The sequence below is a fragment of the Mixophyes fleayi genome, chromosome 4 (assembly GCF_038048845.1).
Source record: "Mixophyes fleayi isolate aMixFle1 chromosome 4, aMixFle1.hap1, whole genome shotgun sequence".
NCBI classification, from domain to species: domain Eukaryota; kingdom Metazoa; phylum Chordata; class Amphibia; order Anura; family Limnodynastidae; genus Mixophyes; species Mixophyes fleayi.
In genome coordinates, this window is record NC_134405.1 from 322,696,872 (window position 1) to 322,717,799 (window position 20,928).

Here is a 20,928-nt window from a genome sequence, read left to right on the forward strand (position 1 = left end):
CAAGTGAAGTGAATAACAATGATTATCTCGTTACAATGGCACCTGTCAAGGGGTGGGATATATTAGGCAGCAAGTGAACAGTCAGTTCTTGAAGTTGATGTGTTGGAAGCAGGAAAAATGGGCAAGTGTAAGGATCTGAGTGACTTTGACAAAGGCCAAATTGTGATGGCTAGATGCCTGGGTCAGATCACCTCCGAAACGGCAGGTCTTGTGGGGTGTTCCTGGTACGAAGTGGTTAGTACCTACCAAAAGTGGAGGACAGTCTGAACTGACGACAGGGTCATGGGTGCCCAAGGCTCAATGAGACGCGTGGGGAGCGAAGGCTAGCCCATCTGGTCCAATCCCACAGAAGAGCTACTGTAGCACAAATGTAATACTAAGGCTATGATAGAAAGGAGCCAGAACACACCGTGGATCTCAGCTTGCCGCAGACCGGTCAGAGGGGGGGGGGGGGGAGACGCATTTCAAAATGCATTCACATCTACAGCACTTGTCTATGCGCCAAGTTTCGTCATAAGTCACTACTGTGCATACTTACATTACATTATACTTATGTCTGAAGTGTAGTCTCTGTACACTATGAGCACATTATTACTGAATTTTCCACAGAAAACTATGTTATATGCTTCTTTTCCAGTTATAGTTCACAATTTTACAGACTAATAGAATTTAATCCCCCAAAAATGTAGGATGAATATTTTTTTCTGTCAGAACGATTTTACACACATTTTAAAAAAAATAAATAGTGATTTGATAACATGTTGAAAAAAAATGAACGTTTTGATAAACTTTAAAGCGGAAATAAAACCCCAAGGTTAAAATATATGTGCTAATTATGTAGAAACGATGTGTGATCAACTCCTCTGCAAGTTATCTTCCACATTCATGAAATCATTTCCTCCCGAAACAAAGCATGGTATAGCCTCATACATCCTATCTATAAATATTTTGCAGGGGAGTTGATTCAGCCGCTGGTCACTAAAGCCATATATCACAGTTGGATATAAATGCCTCTGGTTTGCAGGACCTTTTTAGTATCCCATAATTCTTATTTACCCACATGTCACAGGACCAAGATTGAGAGAGTGCAAACAAATTTATGAAAATATCAATTTCACTTCCCTAAATATATCTTCTAAAATAAAGAACAAAAATATCATTATGGAGATAGAAAAAAAAAAACAGAAAAAAGAAAAAAGAGCCTTAAATACTCATATTTTGGGAGATTTCCATTGTTATTGTCTGATCATCTGTAACAACATTGGTTTTCCGTCATTGCATCACACGTACAGGATAATAACAAACAATACGCAAAGAGACGCTATATTATGCATATATTTAATGTAGTAACATACAGTTCTCAATCAGATTTTGGCCCCCGTCAATCATCTTGTAAAAAATTAGGGAATTAAAGGGGTTCACCAGCCAAAATACAAAAATTACCATAGAGGGGTAGATTTATCAAAACCTTCTAAAATGGAAACGTAGAGGTGTTGCCCATAACAGCCAATCAGATTCAAGGTATTATTTATCTAGTACATTCTAGGAAATGATAGCTAGAATCTGATTGGTTGCTATGGGCAATGACTCCACTTTTCCCTTTTAGAAGGTTTCTTAAATCTATCCCCTAGTACGTTTGGGGGGGGGGGGGGGGCAGCTACTTACCCACTTACCCACTCCTTCTCCCCCCAGCATCATGGCTCCTGTTCACAATGAATCATCTGTGGCGGCTTCAGACTGCTACAGCTGCCTTGAGTAGAATGCACAGACACGCATCATGTGAGATTCACGTCTGTAACATTGCTATGCAGGCGCATGTGTGTAGAAAACATGGAGTCTATGCACCATGACAAGCTTACTACCGTGAAGAGGGGAGGTAGAGGCGGGCAAGGTAAGTACATATTTTTGACATAGCTGCCCCAGTGCACCAATTAGTAAATGATGCATTTTGGTCAGAGAACCCCTTTTAACAGAGAAATAGGAATTTAACAAACAGTTTTATCAACATGTCCATATAAGCTCATTTTCAATTTTTTTATTTAAAATCTGAAGTATTTCAAAATCAACCAATCAGACATTTGCTTTCATTTTCTTACTTGCACTAAAGCAATAAAAGGTGATTGCTGATTGGTTGCCATAAGGTTACTGCACATTTGATCTGAAAATAACCCCCAATGTGATAATTCTGAGCAGGATTATATAGAAAAAGACAATGAGATGTATTCTTTGTTTTCTTAGAATCCCAAATGCACAATGTATAAACATTTCCAGACTTTGAACAGGACATACAAATGAAACAACGTGTTTATCAAAAAGGTGTATGCACTTTAGGTTACTTCCAAAAAACTGACCACTAGGATGTGGAACACACTGCAACTGGCAGAGAATCTACAGCAGGGTAGGCAACCGACGGTTCTCCACAGCTGTAGGGGAACTACAACTTCCAGCAAGCACTGCCAGCCAGAGACTGCCATGGCATGCTGGAACCTGTAGTCCCAAAACACATGGACAGCCACATACTACCACTGATCTCTAGAGCTGTAGTTTGTTTTTTTCAGCGATAAGGGGTAAAAGAAGGAATAAACGTATTTTTAAACAGAAACCAGCAATGCAACACTGACCCAATCTAAAGGAATGTATAATAGTACTCTTCATTGGATACTACAACGGATTAGATTCCTGCACCCTTGCGTTCTCGGAGTGCTCATTATAGCAGGCTGTCAAAGTCTCACACCCTATGTATGCTAATCACAAACTTGCATATCCTAATGATAACTTGGATGTGCCGTAGGAACAAGTGGCAGACTCTAGTCATGTCACTAGCTCCTAGTAAATTCATTTTCGGCATTCTTGTGAACAGATATTGGCTATACTGCCACCACCATGTGTTGATATAGAAGATTTGCGCAGTAGTCTCATCGTTTTGACGTTAAGGTGAGTGTGGAGGAGACTCTGAAGATCTGAGGAAGCATATTACTCAGCTGGTAAAACATTTCTTCTGAGATGTTCTGCAAAAATAAAGTAATATGAGTTAGGGACAAATATTTATGAATATGTAGATAACGGAAATATTACTAAAAGACATATACTTCCCACATGGAAAACAATTATCTGAGGATATCCTGTTGCATAACACACCGAAATGATTTAACTCAAGCACACATGTCTGAACTTAAAATATAATTTGTATGACCTCTCTTGTAGTAGTAATACATTCTAAATAATAAGCTGTGTTCCTGCATCCAAGGAAGAATTATTATTACTGGATTCGGCCAATGTTCTAGGAGAGATATATTTCAATTTACCTCCAAAGAGCAATTAAAATGGCGACTGTCACTCATATTATTAAATAAAGCCATCTTGGCTCTCAGTTCAGGTAGTCGCAGTAGATAGTTGCATATATATATATATATATATATATATATATATATATATATATATATATATATATATATATATATATATATATATATATATGTATATGTGTGTATGTATTATATATATATATAAATATATATATATAAATATATAATTTAGTCTTTGATGTGATATAATTTGTAACGTGTTCCACATGTATACTAAGCAGGGGATCAAATATCATAGTGTCTCTTGTTTAAAATACCTTTATGAACAGTGAGTTATCAAGTTTTAGGCCAGAAGTTAAGAAAATAGGACCATCAAAACGAATATTGAAAGAAACTATAATATTATTTGAAAGGTACTTTAAGGCTTTGTTCGTTATTCACCAGAGGGTGAACGCAGCCCAAGTGGGTCTGAGAATAGTGATTTATTGATCAATACAAGGAAACGCTTTCACTATGTTCAGTGTTTTAATGTTGTCCTTTCGGTCCAGTGTTTTGGCTCACAATCTTGACATGAACTAGATGCCAGAACTGGCTCACTAGCCCAACAGATGAACAAATCAGAGTAATAACTCTCGTAGGGGTAAATTTATCAAACTGCGGGTTTAAAAAGTGGAGATGTTGTCTATAGCAACCAATCAGATTCTAGCTATCATGTAATAGGTACATTCTACAAAATGACAGCTAGAATCTGATTGGTTGCTATAGGCAACATCTACACTTTTTCAAACCCGCAGCTTGATAAATTTACCCCCTAGTCTCATGAGAGGAAGCTTTCTTTAGGGCCTGTGAAAACACTTACACTCTTTACCCCCTACAGCAACCAGTCAGATTCTAGCTATCATTTATCTAGGACAATCTAGAATGATAGCTTGAATCTGATTGGTTGCCAGGGGCAACACCTCCACTTTACTTTTTTTTTTTTAAAAGGTTTGATAAATCTACTCCTATATTTTAGAATGACTTGGTTTGATCCATTCCATAGGGTACTATGGGTGACCTTTATAAATACGTTTCCACAGGTAGAGGGGGTGTTGCCCATATCAACCAATCAGATTCTGCGATTTTTCCTAGTGCAGTTTAGAAAATGAAAGCCCACAGTTCATGGTTATGACGTTTTCAGAAATGTTCTACTTGTCAGGCGATATCAAGTTATAAAAACAACAACTCACAAGTGGTCATACACACAATGGGGTAGATTTATCAGACCTTCTTAAAAGCAAAAGTGAAGGTGTTGCCCATAGCAACCAATCAGATTCCAGCCTTTTATCTAATACATACTATAAATTGAAAGTTAGAATCTGATTGGTTGCTATGGGCAACACCACACTTCCCTTTTAAGAAGATTTGATTAATCTACCCCAATGTCAGTGTTTCATTGATATTTGGAGCGATGCAGCTATAATTTATAAAGGACATATATGTTTTAGCTTGAAACCTATTCCCACACCCCAGGTATATTAAATAAGTTGGTGCCTTTTTGTAATAATTGTGGGGAGTCTGCTTGAGATACGAGAGAAGGGTTAAAAGCTAGTAACACAAAACTCCTATTTATTTCCCTGCCAGACCAGAGTCAACCTGTATGTGCAGACGGTCAGCGATGTGAGAATACATGTCATTGTGTTACTGCCCTAAAGGACACTTCCTGTTAATATAGATGGTCTCACCAGACAAAGAAATAAAGGCACGTTCAGAGAGCGAGGCTTCCTTTTCATCTTCGTCACAGCGTCGCCTGCTCAGTTAATGAGAGCTTTGGGAACAGATATGAGCAGCAGCCCCCAGCCAAACGCCTGACACTTGTAGGTAGGGGAAAATTGTTTTCATGAAATCGAACAAATACTTATTGTATTAAAAGTTCTACACGGTCCTCAGACAGCAACTGGGACGTGACACATTAAGACACTTGCTCTTTATTGTAAAATGACCGGCGACTGTAGGTTAATTGGCTGCTATCAAAAATTTACCCTAGTCTCTCTCTCTGTCAGTCTGTGTGTTAGGGAATTTATACAGTAAGCTCCAATGGGGCAGGGACTGATGTGAGTGAGTTCTCTGTACAGGGCTGCGGGATCAGTGGCGCTATATAAATAAATGGTGATGATGACTGCTTTATACTATCTGCAGCTCACCTTAGTGTATACACCGTGCAATGGTAAAGAATATATTTGCGTGGCACCATATAGTAGCATACAGTGGCACAGGACATAGCAGAGCAGGCTAAGACACCACAGAGCAGTATAATGTGGCACAGGACCTAGCAGAGCAGGCTAAGACACCACAGAGCAGTATAACGTGGCACAGGACCTAGCAGAGCAGGCTAAGACACCACAGAGCAGTATAACGTGGCACAGGACATAGCAGAGCAGGCTAAGACACCACAGAGCAGTATAACGTGGCACAGGACATAGCAGAGCAGGCTAAGACACCACAGAGCAGTATAACGTGGCACAGGACATAGCAGAGCAGGATAAAGCATCACAGAGCAGTATAACGTGGCACAGGACATAGAAAAATAGATGCTGGCACCATAGAGCAGTATAAAGTGGCACAGGACATAGCAGAGCAGGATAAGGCATCACAGAGCAGTATAACGCAGTACAACGTGGCACAGGACATAGCAGAGCAGGATAAGGCATCACAGAGCAGTATAACGTGGCACAGGACATAGCAGAGCAGGATAAGGCATCACAGAGCAGTATAACGTGGCACAGGACCTAGCAGAGCAGGATAAGGCATCACAGAGCAGTATAACGTGGCACAGGACATAGCAGAGCAGGATAAGGCATCACAGAGCAATATAACGTGGCACAGGACATAGCAGAGTAGATACTGGCACCATAGAGCACTATAACGTGGCACAGGACATATAGTTCTTCTGGTGCCAGTATCTACTCTATGCCCTGGCACCATAGCAGATGCATGGCTTTCACCAAGACAGAGGAAGTTTATGTGAGATCTGGGTGACCCTCCGCCTCTGTGCCTCAGGGATGTCATTAGTTCCTAGTAGATATTGTCTGTCTCCACTTTGTGTGTGATGCTCTTATGATCTTACTCAATACTGTGCTGTCTGTCATGCAGTGTTCCCCCTGCCACGTGACACACCAATCTTACAGGTGTATGCTATTTGATAACCACGATGTCACACAATAATACAACACCTCTTATTATATTATTATTATTATTTTATAGCCAGTTTCAATTTACCCGCGGTACAAGAAACTGCACTGTCCTTGAAACGCCTCCATCCCAGGAAACCATTTCCATCATGAAACCTAGAAAAATTAGAAAAAAAATCTAATCAGACGTGATCAGCAACAGCACCTGTGACACCCTGATTATAGTCGTGTACATTGTAACAGGCGTACATCTGTGACACCCTGATTATAGTCATGTATATTGTAACAGGCGTACATCTGTGACACCCTGATTATAGTCGTGTATATTGTAACAGGCGTACATCTGCTACACCCTGATTATAGTCGTGTATATTGTAACAGGCGTACATCTGTGACACCCTGATTATAGTCGTGTATATTGTAACAGGCGTACATCTGTGACACCCTGATTATAGTCATGTATATTGTAACAGGCGTACATCTGTGACACCCTGATTATAGTCGTGTATATTGTAACAGGCGTACATCTGTGACACCCTGATTATAGTCGTGTATATTGTAACAGGCGTACATCTGTGACACGAGCCTGTAAAAGACCTACATTGCTCACTAAAACTAACACATTACGGCAACCTCATGTGACCTGTATGTACGTAGCTCAAATACACACAAACAACACAACAGGCGTCTGCAGGGAAACTGGAGGAGCCGAAGGTGCTGCCGGAATCCTGTTCCCAAGGAGAGTTTAATGAAACAGATTAAGAAAACTTTTTTAAATTTATTTTTATTTATTTTTTTAAAAGCCAAAAAAAGTGATATTTTTTTTCTCTTTGCTGTGAGCACAGAAAACAGCCAGACGGTGACTGTACAGTGAACAATGGGAGCTGGGGACGTGTTGAGAGGGAGATGCAGTTGTACCGTTAAAGTTCAAGAGTTCTCCTACCTTTGACACACTTAAACACCAGCTCGGCTCTCTTCAGGCACCATGGTATAGTCATTTCCTAAATAGACAGAACAAATGCAGTCAGGAAGCCGTCATTATTAGTAGTAGGTGCTGTGTTTTATATAGCACACCCGTCGGACTACGTGTGATTTTTCATTTAGGGACTCAAGTCACCATATAAACAACATGCAGTGAACTCCAACAAACTGACACTTTACACTGCAACAAGTGCCGCCGGGTGGCGATGGAATAATTCATTTTACATGAGAATATAATCCGCTTAGAGGAAGGTTGAGCATACACAATTTGTCGTCATAGTGATAGAAAGGTCGCATTGCTTTTGCTTGGATGAGCGGTTTATTCTGTGACAAGTGTTAGACATGTTAATCCAGTGTGTACATGGAGACAGGACTGTGTAATTTTGTCTGGTTTCCCAGTTGTTAACAATCCAATACCTATATGCACAGATCTGTGTTCCTCGGGTACATACGTCACAAGAGAACGCAAAACTAATATGTGTAAATGTCGTCTGTCTGCCTGAACCCCGGGGTAGGTTTATTAAAACCTTCTAGCAAAGAAAGATGGAGTTGCCCATAGCAACCAATCAGATTCTAGATGTAATTTTCTAGGATGTAGTAGATAAGTGATAGCTAGAATCTGATTGGTTGCTAGGGGCAACACCTCCACTTTTTCAATAATATTTTTTTATTGAAGTTTTCAGTTAACATTGTATAATAGAAAACAAACCAAAAACTGAGGAAAGAGGGGGGGAGATTAGAAAGGGTGAGATGGAAGTACACACAAATTGTCCCAACATTTACATGGTATACTTTGATAGTCCAATGGCATCATCCATGTCATCTTCACATTTACTTATGTTGAAGCATTACTGTGAGGAAGGCATTGGTGCATTTACAGTATCTTGAGGGGTGGGATGCTGGGTTATATAATCGTTCCATATGGACCATATCATATGAGGTGAAGAGGCAGAGGAGGAGTATGGGATGTCTAATGTTTCCATGTCACAGCTTAATTGGGTTTTAGAGAATACCTTAGCAACAGGGGGAAGGGTAGGGGTCTTCCACACTTGGGCAATCACTGCCCTAGTTGGTATAGTGATATGACCAGCAACATATCGCTCTCCATAGGACAATTGACAGTTGTAGAAGTGCCACCTTTGGAGTAAAATGGATTGGAGTCTTAGTAACCTGGGCTAGCACAGCTTATACTGCAGTCTACAGACTATGGGCAATGGGGCAGCTCCAGAACGTGTGTATGATCATCATCATCATTTATTTATATAGCGCCAACATATTCCGTAGCGCTTTACAATTGGGGACACACATAATAAACTAATAAACAAACTGGGTAAAACAGACAAAGAGGTGAGAAGGCCCTGCTCGCAAGCTTACAATCTATGGGACAATGGGAGATTGACACATGAGGTTAAGTATACATTTTGCATCTTGGCTCAGCCAGACTGCAAAGGTAAGGTGACTCATAAGCTAAATGATCCTGTCACACAACAATGTTGGTTAGGGGGTAGTTGTCTTGTGTGAAATTGTGTAACAGGCTAAAGGTAGTGAGGTTAAGAGGGTGGTTGAGGAATATTATAAGCTTGTCTGAATAGGTAGGTTTTCAGAGAACGCTTGAAATTTTGTAGACCAGAGGAGAGTCTTATTGTGCGAGGGAGAGAGTTCCATAGAGTGGGTGCAGCCCGAAAAAAGTCCTGTAACCGGGAATGGGAGGATGTAATGAGGGTGGATGAGAGACGCAGATCTTTTGCAGAACGGAGTTGCCGAGTTGGGAGATATTTTGAGACAAGAGAGGAGATGTATGTTGGTGCAGCTTTGTTGATGGCCTTGTAGGTTAGTAAAAGTATTTTATATTGGATTCGGTAGAAGACAGGCAGCAAGTGTAGAGACATACAGAGTGATTCAACAGAGGAAAATCAGTCTTGCCGCAGTATGCAAAATAGATTTTAGGGGTTTGAGTCTGTTTTTGGGAAGACCAGTAAGGAGGGAATTGCAATAGTCAATGCGGGAGATGATTAGTGCATGAATTAAGGTTTTAGCAGTGTCTTGTGTGAGATATGTGCGGATTCTGGAAATGTTCTTTAGATGTATGTAACATGATTTAGATATAGAGTCAATGTGGGGAACAAAGGATAGGCGTGAATCAAGGATTACACCTAGGCAGCGAGCTTGTGGGGTGGGATTTATGGTCATGTTATCAACAGAGATAGAAATGATATCTCCCATCCCACCACAATTCCGCCAACGAGCCTTAGATTGTGTTGGACATATCTTATGGAGCCTATCAAGGGTCAGGTAGAGTCTATAAACTAATTTATAGAACATCTTAGAGTGTTTCAAAAACTTAGACATTCGATATGTATTTTGGAAGATTTGATCCCATTGATTCTCATCTAGTACTAAACCAAGGTCTCTTCCCCAGGCGCATTGAGAGGGGAGCTTCACCGGTTCACTCCCAGAGTTGGGGAATGTGTACAAAAAAGAAATGGTTGCCCTATTTGCCCCTGTCGTAGTCTAGCATAAAGGTGTGAAGGGGGCTGTTGTAGGGAGAGCTATTGAGATCGTAATAAAGTCAACCAGTGGCGAACCTGTAGATATTTATAGAAGTCCTGGATTACTATATGGAACTGATGCTGTAGTTGCGAGAAAGATAACATAAATTGGTCTGAAAATAATGATTTAATAGTGGTGACCCCTTTAGTGAACCATATATTAAGGTTAAGATCACACCTACACTTTTTAAATAAGTTATATAAAGATTTGTACAGAAAAAGTTTCTGGACATTCAGTCATGGTGCCATTGGAAGCATCACCGTTGTTCAGATAAGACCTTCTCTCTGATTGGCTAAAATGACCCCACACACACTTCATTCTACAGCATAGTTTCTTGTTAGACATCTGTTTGCACTGGAGGAGTCTGGGAGGAAGTATAAGGAAGACGAGCTGTGTGTAGGAGAATTTGCGTTGTCTCCCATAGAACAGAGAGAAAAATAACAGATAGGATTTTGACATTTACTGTCCTGCAACCAACACAAATATAGAGTGGACAATGTTGAAGTTAAGAGTCCCCTTTAAAAAGTTTTCACTCTTTGTGGCCCTTTAACGTCTGCAGTGGCCCCCTATATCTAGAGTTCTGAGCAGTCTATTCATAAAATACTGTGGCATTAAAACAAAAGCCCCGCACTGTGACCAAAAGACCATCTGTTTACTTTAATTATATTTAGATAATAGGGGAGTGATTAGAAGCCCCATATCACAAATGTATACATATCTTTATAAAAAGTGATATGTCTTTAAAAGAACAAAACCCTCTGTGAGAACACACACCCCCATGCCAAGAGAACCATAATTCCAGGAGCAATATTTTTCCAAAAGTTGGGCATCATCGTAACTCATCTGCCTACACAGAACACATGCTTCCATTTCATGCTGTCAACAGTGGTGTAGGCGTCTGACAGTGGTTTCAGCCCTGTGTTTTGGATAATGATAACAAGCCATGTCCTAAAAAGAACAGTTTTATTGCTTTTGCCGCACCGGAGTTACGATCATGTCATAGGTTGAGGTGAGCGAGTTCATAGCGCACTGTGTCTTTAATTATCTAATAAGGATTTTTTTTTTGGTTGTTAAAGGGATACTGTATGGAAACATTTACTATTCTAAAAACAACAGGGGGACTTTCATGGTGCCAAGGAAAAAGTGCCGTGACTCAGCAACTAATCAGGTTCTGTCGTTTTATCAGTTTAGCTTAGAAAATAAAAGCAGACGTCTGATTGGTTACTAGGCGTTAAAGCACCCTAACCTTGTGTAACGGTTTCCATAAAGGACCATGAATAAGGTCTTGTAGATCTCTACTTACTAAATAAAATAGGGCCACTCCAATTTTAGAGAATTGGCTTGATAGTAGATTTTTATGGTGTAACCATTTATACTCAGGGCCTGATCAGCCAATAGGCTGACCAGGCTGCAGCCTGGGGCGCTGGAGCCAGGGGGGCGCAGCGTCGCCGAGATGTTTTTTTTTTGTTTGTTTGTTTTTCTAAATGTGGCAGCCGGAGTCATCCTTACCGCCCCTGGTCTAAAGGAGCGGTCCCGACTGTCACTATCACATGACAGGCAGTCTGGCAGCGATCGCTGCTAGCTGTCTGTCAGTGTGGCCGTGGACGCTTCTTATGCTGGTCACATGAGATCAGGACTTTCACATCTCACAAGACCAGAGTAAGAAGTGCCCGCGGCCACACTGACAGGCAGCTAGCAGCGATCGCTGCCAGACTGCCTGTCATACACAGTGCTGAAGAGAGGACTCCACAGCAGGTAAGTCCGTTCTAATGTCTCGGGGGGAATGGCGGCAGATGGGCAGGTGAGGTGGCTAAAGGGGGCAGGTGAGGTGGCTAAAGGGGGCAGGTGAGGTGGCTGAAAGGGGCAGGTAAGGTGGTTAAAGGTGGCAGGTGAGGTGGCTGGAGGGCGCTACGGCTGAAATAGCCTAGGGCGGCCAGAACTCTTAATCGGGCCCTGTTTATACTACCACAGTTAAATCTCATTTACATTTGAGTCTATGGTAATTATTTAACCAATAAATGTATAGCAACTAATACTAACCAGACATTTGCTTTCATTGTCTAACTCAGTTATTGGCAATGGGTGTGCCCCCAGCTCATCCCACCAAACATTTTCTCTGCATTATGCCTCGTCGGCCCAGCTATTGTTCTTTCCTTTCCGGTGCGCTCTCCCGCAATGTCCGGGAGACTTACAAATTCCATGTAGGTCTCCCAAACTCTGGGGAGCATAGGCCATGCTCTAACATCCTTCCATTACGCGTTTTGTTGTGAATCGTATCATTCTGCCCCCCCACTTCGAAAGTCAAGACTGCGTCATTGCGTTGCAGGGGCGGGGCCAAAATGACGCGTTTTGTGGCACCCCGCCCCCCTTCTCTTTCTCACATAAGAAAATCAAGGTAGTGAGAATAGCCAGAGGCCTTGTACAAGCCTACATATACAGTCATCTCAAAACAAACAAACCATTTAAGGGTGCAAACAGCATTATTCACAATATCTTTGCCCTTGGTCTCCACATATCCTGTCCTCGTGCTTCTAATCCTGTCTGCTGAATCATCCCCTTACCTCTCCTGCGTCTAGCTATAGTTTCCTGCACCTCAGTCCGGCTACTTGTAGCGCTGTTGTGATATATATTGCTATGTTTATTGCATTGTCCTGTAACGCTATCTACTGTTTTGTTGTATGATCTCTGTATGACTGTGAACCTCACTCCTCCTTGTTATTGGTAATGGCAAAACCACATCAGTTCTTCCACAGCTGGGTCCTGGATCACACACACACACAAATAGCAATGTGGTCGTTTCCGCAACCTCAAATGTAACGTCTATTGAGCATCACGAAGGTTCCGGAACCTAATACCTGGAACTCTGGATGTTCCAAATCAGGGCAGGCAAAACCCTACTATTAAAAGACAATAAACTATTGGGACATCCTTGTCTAGGTCACGGAGTTTCACTTTTTCTTTCTTTATCCAGGCTACGTGCGAGTGTAACACCTACACATGTTCCTTACTGAACACTCTGGTTTCACATTTGGCTTCTTCAAATACTCTGTTTTGTTCCTCCTTTGGCTCGCAGGGAAAAAGGATTTAAATTGTGGTGTGAGTGATGAAACAAGGGTGCGAGGCATCAAATAGCACCCACCACTCCATATGCTGCTACAAACACAACCATTTTATTACACCCTGTAATGATACGTTTGCTCCTAACGTGGTATAAATACCCAGCGCAGCCACAAGAGAGAACCAGCAGCAGATAACAATTAAGGGAGAGATTATCACGTTATTACAAGTTAATTAAAATGAAGATTACGCCAACAAATAAGTATGAGTTTAATCACATTTTTTTGTTATGGCCATTTAGTTATTAACGTGCAGCCGTCGCCTACGGTTCTGAGTACTACTCAGTGATTTGTAAAGAGAGAAAAAAGTATCCGCACTAGGCAAGTCTCACACCAAAGTCTATTGATAGGCTCTCTGATATGTTATAGCCTATCAAGAAACAGGATGTTTATAATATAATAAACAACATCCTGAACGGTGCACCCATACACCTGAAATGTAATATATGTCAAAGAAAAAAGAGAAAAGCAAGTGACTGAGGGGCACTCAGAACAATGGATGAGTGTATTTATTTGAATAAAATTCAATTTTATTGATATACATTAAAATTTATTGAATAATTCATCCTATACCCAAAAGCTGGCGAAATATTAAAACCAAAAACAAAAACAAAAATAGTTAAAATTGCAGATCCACTGCAAACTTAGCTCAGTGGTCCTATAATGGTAAATAGGTTCTAAATAGAAATTATCGCTAATTTAGGTTGATATATAAATGTATTGGAAACAAGGAAGATAATATATATATATCTTGGCTAAAGGTTCCCTAATAACGATTAAATCTCCTATATTGTCTCCAATGATATATTAAATCTCTAGCAGGATGTCTGTGTAATTGGGAGAGACCCCTGGTGGTGACTTATAAATAGCTATCTAATGAGCTATAGGGTTAGTGTGTCTCTGAAAAAGTATAATATATATACCTAAGTTGTTTCAAGGAGTTGCATGGACACCCTAGTATAAAAATGCTGAATAGGACAGTATGAGAATCCCCCAATACCCTCTATTTATATAAAGAGAAATCTCTCAGTCAAGGCCTTGACAAAGCTGATAAGCGAAACGCGCGTTGGCGTTTCTTAGCTCTGTGTGTCAAACATGCTAATTTAGTAGTTAACGTTAAGATCATCTCCCCTACCCATTGATTTAGGGATTTCTCTTTACAAACAATAGAGGGTATTTATTTTTCATACCAGGGTGTCCACGCAACTCCTTGCATTGATTCTATGTTTATATATCACACTTACTCAGAGATATATTAACCTCACAGTTCATTACATAGCTATTTATAAACCATTACTAGAGGTCTCTCTCATTTACATAGATATCATGTTAGAGATATAATCTATTATTGGAGATATTATAGGAGATTTATTTGCCACCAGGAACCCTTAGTAAGGAAACTTATACACCATTTCCCTTGCTACTTATAATTGTTTAATAAATGCTGAGATCATCTCCCCCACCCCATGACTGAGAGATTTCTCTTTATATAAATAGAGGGTATTGGGGGATTCTCATACTGTCCTATTCAGCATTTTTATACTAGGGTGTCCATGCAACTCCTTGAAACAACTTAGGTATATATATTATACTTTTTCAGAGACACACTAACCCTATAGCTCATTAGATAGCTATTTATAAGTCACCACCAGGGGTCTCTCCCAATTACACAGACATCCTGCTAGAGATTTAATATATCATTGGAGACAATATAGGAGATTTAATCGTTATTAGGGAACCTTTAGCCAAGATATATATATATTATCTTCCTTGTTTCCAATACATTTATATATCAACCTAAATTAGCGATAATTTCTATTTAGAACCTATTTACCATTATAGGACCACTGAGCTAAGTTTGCAGTGGATCTGCAATTTTAACTATTTTTGTTTTTGTTTTTGGTTTTAATATTTCGCCAGCTTTTGGGTATAGGATGAATTATTCAATAAATTTTAATGTATATCAATAAAATTGAATTTTATTCAAATAAATACACTCATCCATTGTTCTGAGTGCCCCTCAGTCACCTGCTTTTCTCTTTTTTCTTTGACATATACTACTCAGTGATGTCACAGGAGTGGGTGGTACTTACTGATACACACAAACAATTGTATTATTTCAGAGTAGGCATCTCTTGTCTTTGGGGAAACCTAGCTAAGGGCTCGTATCATCATCATCATCATTTATTTATATATAGAGCCACCAACTCACAGCGCTGGACAGAGAATATCTATCATTCACATAGGTCCCTGCCCAATTGGAGCTTACAGTCTACGTACGTTCCCTAACACCACTTCTGTCAGCAGCCAATTAACCTACCAGTATGTTTTTGGGGATGTGGGAGGAAACCGGAGCACCCGGAGGAAACCCACGCAAACACGGGGAGAACATACAAACTTCACACAGATAAGGCCATGGTTGGGAATCGAACTCATGACCCCAGTGCTGTGAGGCAGAAGTGCTAACTAGGTGTTGCCCAATGTGCAAGTCTGTCTTGTACTGAGGTATCAGCAATGTAAACTGCAACTTGGCAAAATAATTATAAACAGTTCACAGGTTTTAACAAATACTTTGCCGTATTTTTAGCAAGCATCACATGGATCATGAACAGTTAATCACAAAGCTTGGAGTATGAGTGTTGTTGAAGCTTCAGTTGTCCGGAGTGAACCCTGGTGTAAGTGTTCTGGGATTCCAAAATATGTAGATATCAATACTATATATTACATATTCAACAAACAAAGAACATGAAAAAATAGATTCTTTGAAAACACTTGGGGTCCAGGCCCACATATTGCTCACCTCTGCTGCAATGGTCCACATGAGGGTAGGATGTGGGGGGCACTTAGTATCTCAACAGAAGGCCTAAAACTCACTGTTGTGTCCCATCCTTCATAACCATCTTCTATGATATCAGTAGTCCATACTTGGCAATTTCCTTTTGCTGGGATTTGGGAGATTCTGGGGATGGTGTGGTGGGAGGGAGTAAGGGGGCGGGGCAGGACCATGTGTTAATTTAGACCCGCCCCCGTGACAAAAGCAACTTTTTTGTCACAGGGCCAAACTGATGCAATTCCCTGCGAATCGCGTCATTTTGGTACCTAATGGGCAGGATGCGAGAGACTTGCCTGCTCTCCCGGGAGTCCGGGAGACCTACCTGGAATTCAGGAGTCTCCCAGACAATTCAGGAGAGTGGGCCAGTATGCAGTAGTCATACCACCTGCAAATCAAATCCAATGTTGCGATCTGCCCACATAACTTTACTTTATGTAGAGCTTGGTGTAACGTTACAGAACTCAACCCAATCACATGACTGAACTTGTAATCAGTTTGGTCACAAGCCTGAAGGGGCAAAATGCACGGCAGGATCCCGAGGGGCCGGATCATTACCGCAGAGCGCAGCCAACCAATACCTGGACCAGGGCCAGGTTTTATGTGGAGCCAGTGGGCACACGAACTCAGGCGCCCTAAGCCACGCCCTATTTAGTAGCCACACCTCTTAAACAAAACATTCTATGACCTCACTGGTCCTGTAATCCCAATTCATGCCCTTCCTGGTAAATGATGTTCTTCAGGTAAACCTCCCATAAGATTACTAATTTAACATTTCCCAATATCAGTTAAATACACACCAATTGATTTTCTGTCTTGAGTTAATTTTTTTTTTTTGCCAATAGCAAAAGTTTGACACATGCTCTGAATCAGAAAACACCCCCCTTCCAGGATTACTATGTTTAAAAGGTAACTGATGAAAATGTCATTAATCCGAAGGTGATTTTGATCAGACAGAAGCGGATGTGGGGGCAGATTTATCAAACCTTCTAAGAAGGAACAGTGGAGATGTTGCCCATAGCAACCAATCAGATTCTAGCTATCATTTATCTAGTACATTCTAGGAAATGCTAGCTAGAATCTGATTGGTTGATATGGGCCTCCACTTTTCCTCTTCAGGTCTAATAAATCAACCCCATGGAGAGATATTGGGCCACTAGGGTAAATAATCACTTAATCTAAAATGTAAAGGTATTTCAGATTTTAGTAATTTATCTGAAGCCTGGGATGAACCTTAAATTACAGGAGAAACCATTCAATGCAGACTTCTTGTCCTTAATCCTAGTGAGGTAGATAATCATGTAAACATAATTCTGGTCAAGGTATAAAACCTCCTATGTATACTGTACATTTGCAAATATTATAATAATATTCTATTTATTTTGGGATAAATTGCAGGTCCAACGTGATGTGGCTACATGTTCATTGTCATAAGCCCATGCCCCTATTTCGGGCACTCACATCCAGCTTCCACAAGTACATATGTTGGGAGGTACGGATTCTTTAATGTACTGAAACAGTTATACAGGAACACTGCACCTAGCAAAGGTAACAAAGAATACTCATATATAGCCAGTAACACCGCAAGTCAGTTCTGCACCTTGAAGTGAGGTAAACACATAAATATAAAGCAAAATAATTTGGTGTTTAAGGGTACCTGTCACCTACACACAGGGGAGGCAGCCATTTTGTGAGCTGAATCAATATTCATGAGAATGCAGCCTAGGATTTCACTAAGGACTAGTGACATCACTGAGGCACGAGGCACTTTCTGTCCATGCCTCACTTATCCGTTTACTAGTTTAATGTAAACAGATCAGCTGTATTCCATTTCAGCCCACAACATGGCTGCCTAAACAACGCATAGGTGACAGGTAAACATACACAGCTCTTCATCTCCCACTACCTGATAATGGCTGAGGCAGGAGAGGAACACACACACGGGTGCTGGAATAAAGCAGGTCTGCACCGCAGACACAGAAATAGTTTAAATCATAAATATTCAGAGTCTTACCTCAGACATCTCATGGACGAGCAGCAGAGGAATATTGATAGTAGTGATATCGTGGGTACAGCACACCTTCAAGATGTTTCTTAAGCCCATAATTGCCGGATGACGGGCCGTGATGTTCCCGCTTCTCACATTATCATCCACACACAGGTGGAAAACCACGTGGCTTTCAGAAAGGTTTGAGTGTCTCGACACGTAAAACTCCCCTGGAAAACAATGCAGGGTTGGCGAGAGTCTAAAACACGGGCACCCACAAAGCTAATGTCATCAGAAGGAAGTGACAGACTCAGCAGACCTTCTGGTAGCATAAACATGTTCAAAGCAAGTTCCACATTGTTGAGGGACTAAAAATATAATTACCAATTATTCTACATTTTTCCATTAAAACAACTTGGCAAGCACTGCCCAACTGGCAATGGGGTGAATGTGGTCTGCCAGCCAGTCTCTTGCGGATTCACCAAGGAACCCCCTGCGGCTTCACCTAGGAACCCCCTGCGGCTGCACCAAGGAAACCCCTGCGGCTGCACCAAGGAAACCCCTGCGGCTGCACCAAGAAACCCCCTGCGGCTGCACCAAGAAACCCCCTGCGGCTGCACCAAGAAACCCCCTGCGGCTGCACCAAGAAACTCCCTGCGGCTGCACCAAGAAACCCCCTGCGGCTGCACCAAGAAACCCCCTGCGGCTGCACCAAGAAACCCCCTGCGGCTTATCTACAGGAAATCACTGTGGTTTGCTTGGGTAAACTCACCAGTGATTTCCCTCGGTGGAAGCTCCACTGGCTCTCCACATTAACATGACAATCTCATCCCTGCTAATGTGAAAGAACATTAACCACTACAGAGAGGGAGGGGTGTATGTAAAACTAATGAGGAAGGCTGGGAGGAGGTAAGAGATGAAGACACGGCACTGGACTGGCCACAAGAAAGGACAGCTGGGCACAGGCTGGCAGTGGTGGGCATGAAACAAGTTATGAACGAGAGAGGTTTTATATGGTGGGCACAAGGCAGTGTGCTGGGCTCGGCGATAAGTGGTGGGTTGCATGTATGCCAGGCGCAGGCTGTGTATGGTGCCCATTGGATCATGAGAAATGTAAGGATGGACGCAGGCTGTATAAGGTGGGTATAAAGCTACTGTGCTGAACACAATGTATAGTGGCCAGGGGTCTGCAACAACCAGTGCTAATGTTTTGCCCTTCTGCACATGCTTGTATTTAGCTATGTACACATACTGTGCATACGTTATTATAGCCAGCGGCTGTATGATGTTGGCAGGGGATTGTGATGGCATGAAGCTTTTATGCTGGCACAACCTGTATATAACTGGCATGGGACTATGGCATAAGGTACATTATATGCAGGCAGTGTCTGCATACAATGGGCATGATTCCGTTATGTCTGGTAGAAGCTGTATATGGGACTGGGGGCATAAGACATGATAGGCTGCCCACTGGCTGTATAGGTCATATATGAGACGTGCTATGGTGGGCACAGACTGTATGTGGTGGTCATGGCAATGCTATGAATAATATACCCTATTGCTATTCTGTAGATGGTATAAACTTTGGTTACTGTCAGCACACTTTGTATACTTGCTTCATATACCAGGCATGATTGTATATAGTGTATCATGCTCCGTATACACGCAGCACTAGGTACATGCATTTTGGCTGTAACACACACACATCTGACAATGCTGAGCTGCCAGTAACTTCCAATACGCTGCACGTCTGACCCGCAGCTGAGCAGTGAGTTTGTACAGTTCTCAAAGCCGCTGAAACTGAATCCATCATTATCTAAAACAAGGACGGAACTATAATAAGATCTGTTCTGTGTAATAAGAGGTTTATTCACCTGGTAATAAATTGGAGTGGTTTCGCTCTGTGTTTTTCACTTTATCTCCACGTCCTTCGCTCCCATTCCCATTTTCTGTTAAAAGAAAATAAATATAAAATGTCAATGTTTTTGTTTTGCAAAAAATTACAGAAAGTCGTTTATTTTATTTTTATTAATCTTGACTAGAAGATACTAGAAAGTCATAACGGAGACATTATACCAGTGATGGGCAGCTTGTGGCCCCCCGAGCCTTCACCAGTGGCCCCCAGCTCCTTCCTGCTTAATTGTCAGATGTGTTTATTATTATAGCTGGTAACTTGTTTAAAATGCTGATATGTTATTACAGATAGATGTCTCTTTCTTTGCTTAAATGTATTATTTCGTCTTATTAAAAGGTAATGTGCGGCCCTTTCAAAGGTTGGAGGGCCGTACCCTCGGCTCCTGAATGTGTATCACGTTGCCTATCACTGTATTAGAGGGCCTAGTATGTTTGGCACTGAGCCACTGGGAAACCAATGAGCATAGTAAGGTTGGCGGTGTCCTCTGGGGGACAGACCGGCATGGCATGGTAAGCTGTGCAACTTTGTGGGGGGGCAGGCGCTGTACTATCGGCAACAGGCCCTTTAAAGAATACTTGGTACATTACTGTCTGCAATAGGTCCATGAGAGGGAGATTACAAAGTGCAGTTGGCGATACAATGTTGGGAAAGATCCATTATGCCAGGAGTGGAACAGGGTACAAAAGGGCACCGCAAGCCGTATGTCGCTGGGAAGGGCCCAATATGGCATAATTACTAGGGTCAAACTTTGCGGAAGGCCCAACATGTTGCAGAGGGCAATGTGCATTTATGGAGGACCCAACAATGTGTCAGCTGCACACCCCTTGCGCAGATGTCAGAATGGTACAGTCTTCAATATGATTCTTAGCCTCACAGTGTTCAATATCGAGAAGAGAGACAAGATATAGTGACCAGTGGCTGCACCTTTGAAGTTGTGCTATACAAGTTTCAATCTATAAACCAACAAATTCAAGTTCCATAAAGGTTTGAAATATTGCAAAATGCTTTTAGCTCTAATTTCCCATGAAGATAAATCAGCCTACCCAACACTGTCTAATGCACGGTGTACATTTA

At 41.5% G+C, this 20,928-nt stretch overlaps 1 protein-coding gene across 1 annotated transcript in view; it reads right to left on the bottom strand.

The window, feature by feature from the left end:
* Positions 1 to 1,324: 1,324 nt before the first annotated feature.
* The window catches only part of FERRY3 (FERRY endosomal RAB5 effector complex subunit 3), a 41,096-nt gene continuing 21,492 nt past the window's right edge, over positions 1,325 to 20,928 (bottom strand). The window contains exons 10-14 of the mRNA XM_075210205.1: positions 19,814 to 19,888; positions 17,967 to 18,169; positions 7,419 to 7,476; positions 6,564 to 6,631; positions 1,325 to 3,008 (exon numbers count right to left, since the gene is read on the bottom strand). Coding sequence (XP_075066306.1) covers positions 2,916 to 3,008; positions 6,564 to 6,631; positions 7,419 to 7,476; positions 17,967 to 18,169; positions 19,814 to 19,888 — 497 coding nt within the window. The 3' untranslated portion in view covers positions 1,325 to 2,915. The remainder of the gene's footprint in view (positions 3,009 to 6,563; positions 6,632 to 7,418; positions 7,477 to 17,966; positions 18,170 to 19,813; positions 19,889 to 20,928) is intronic.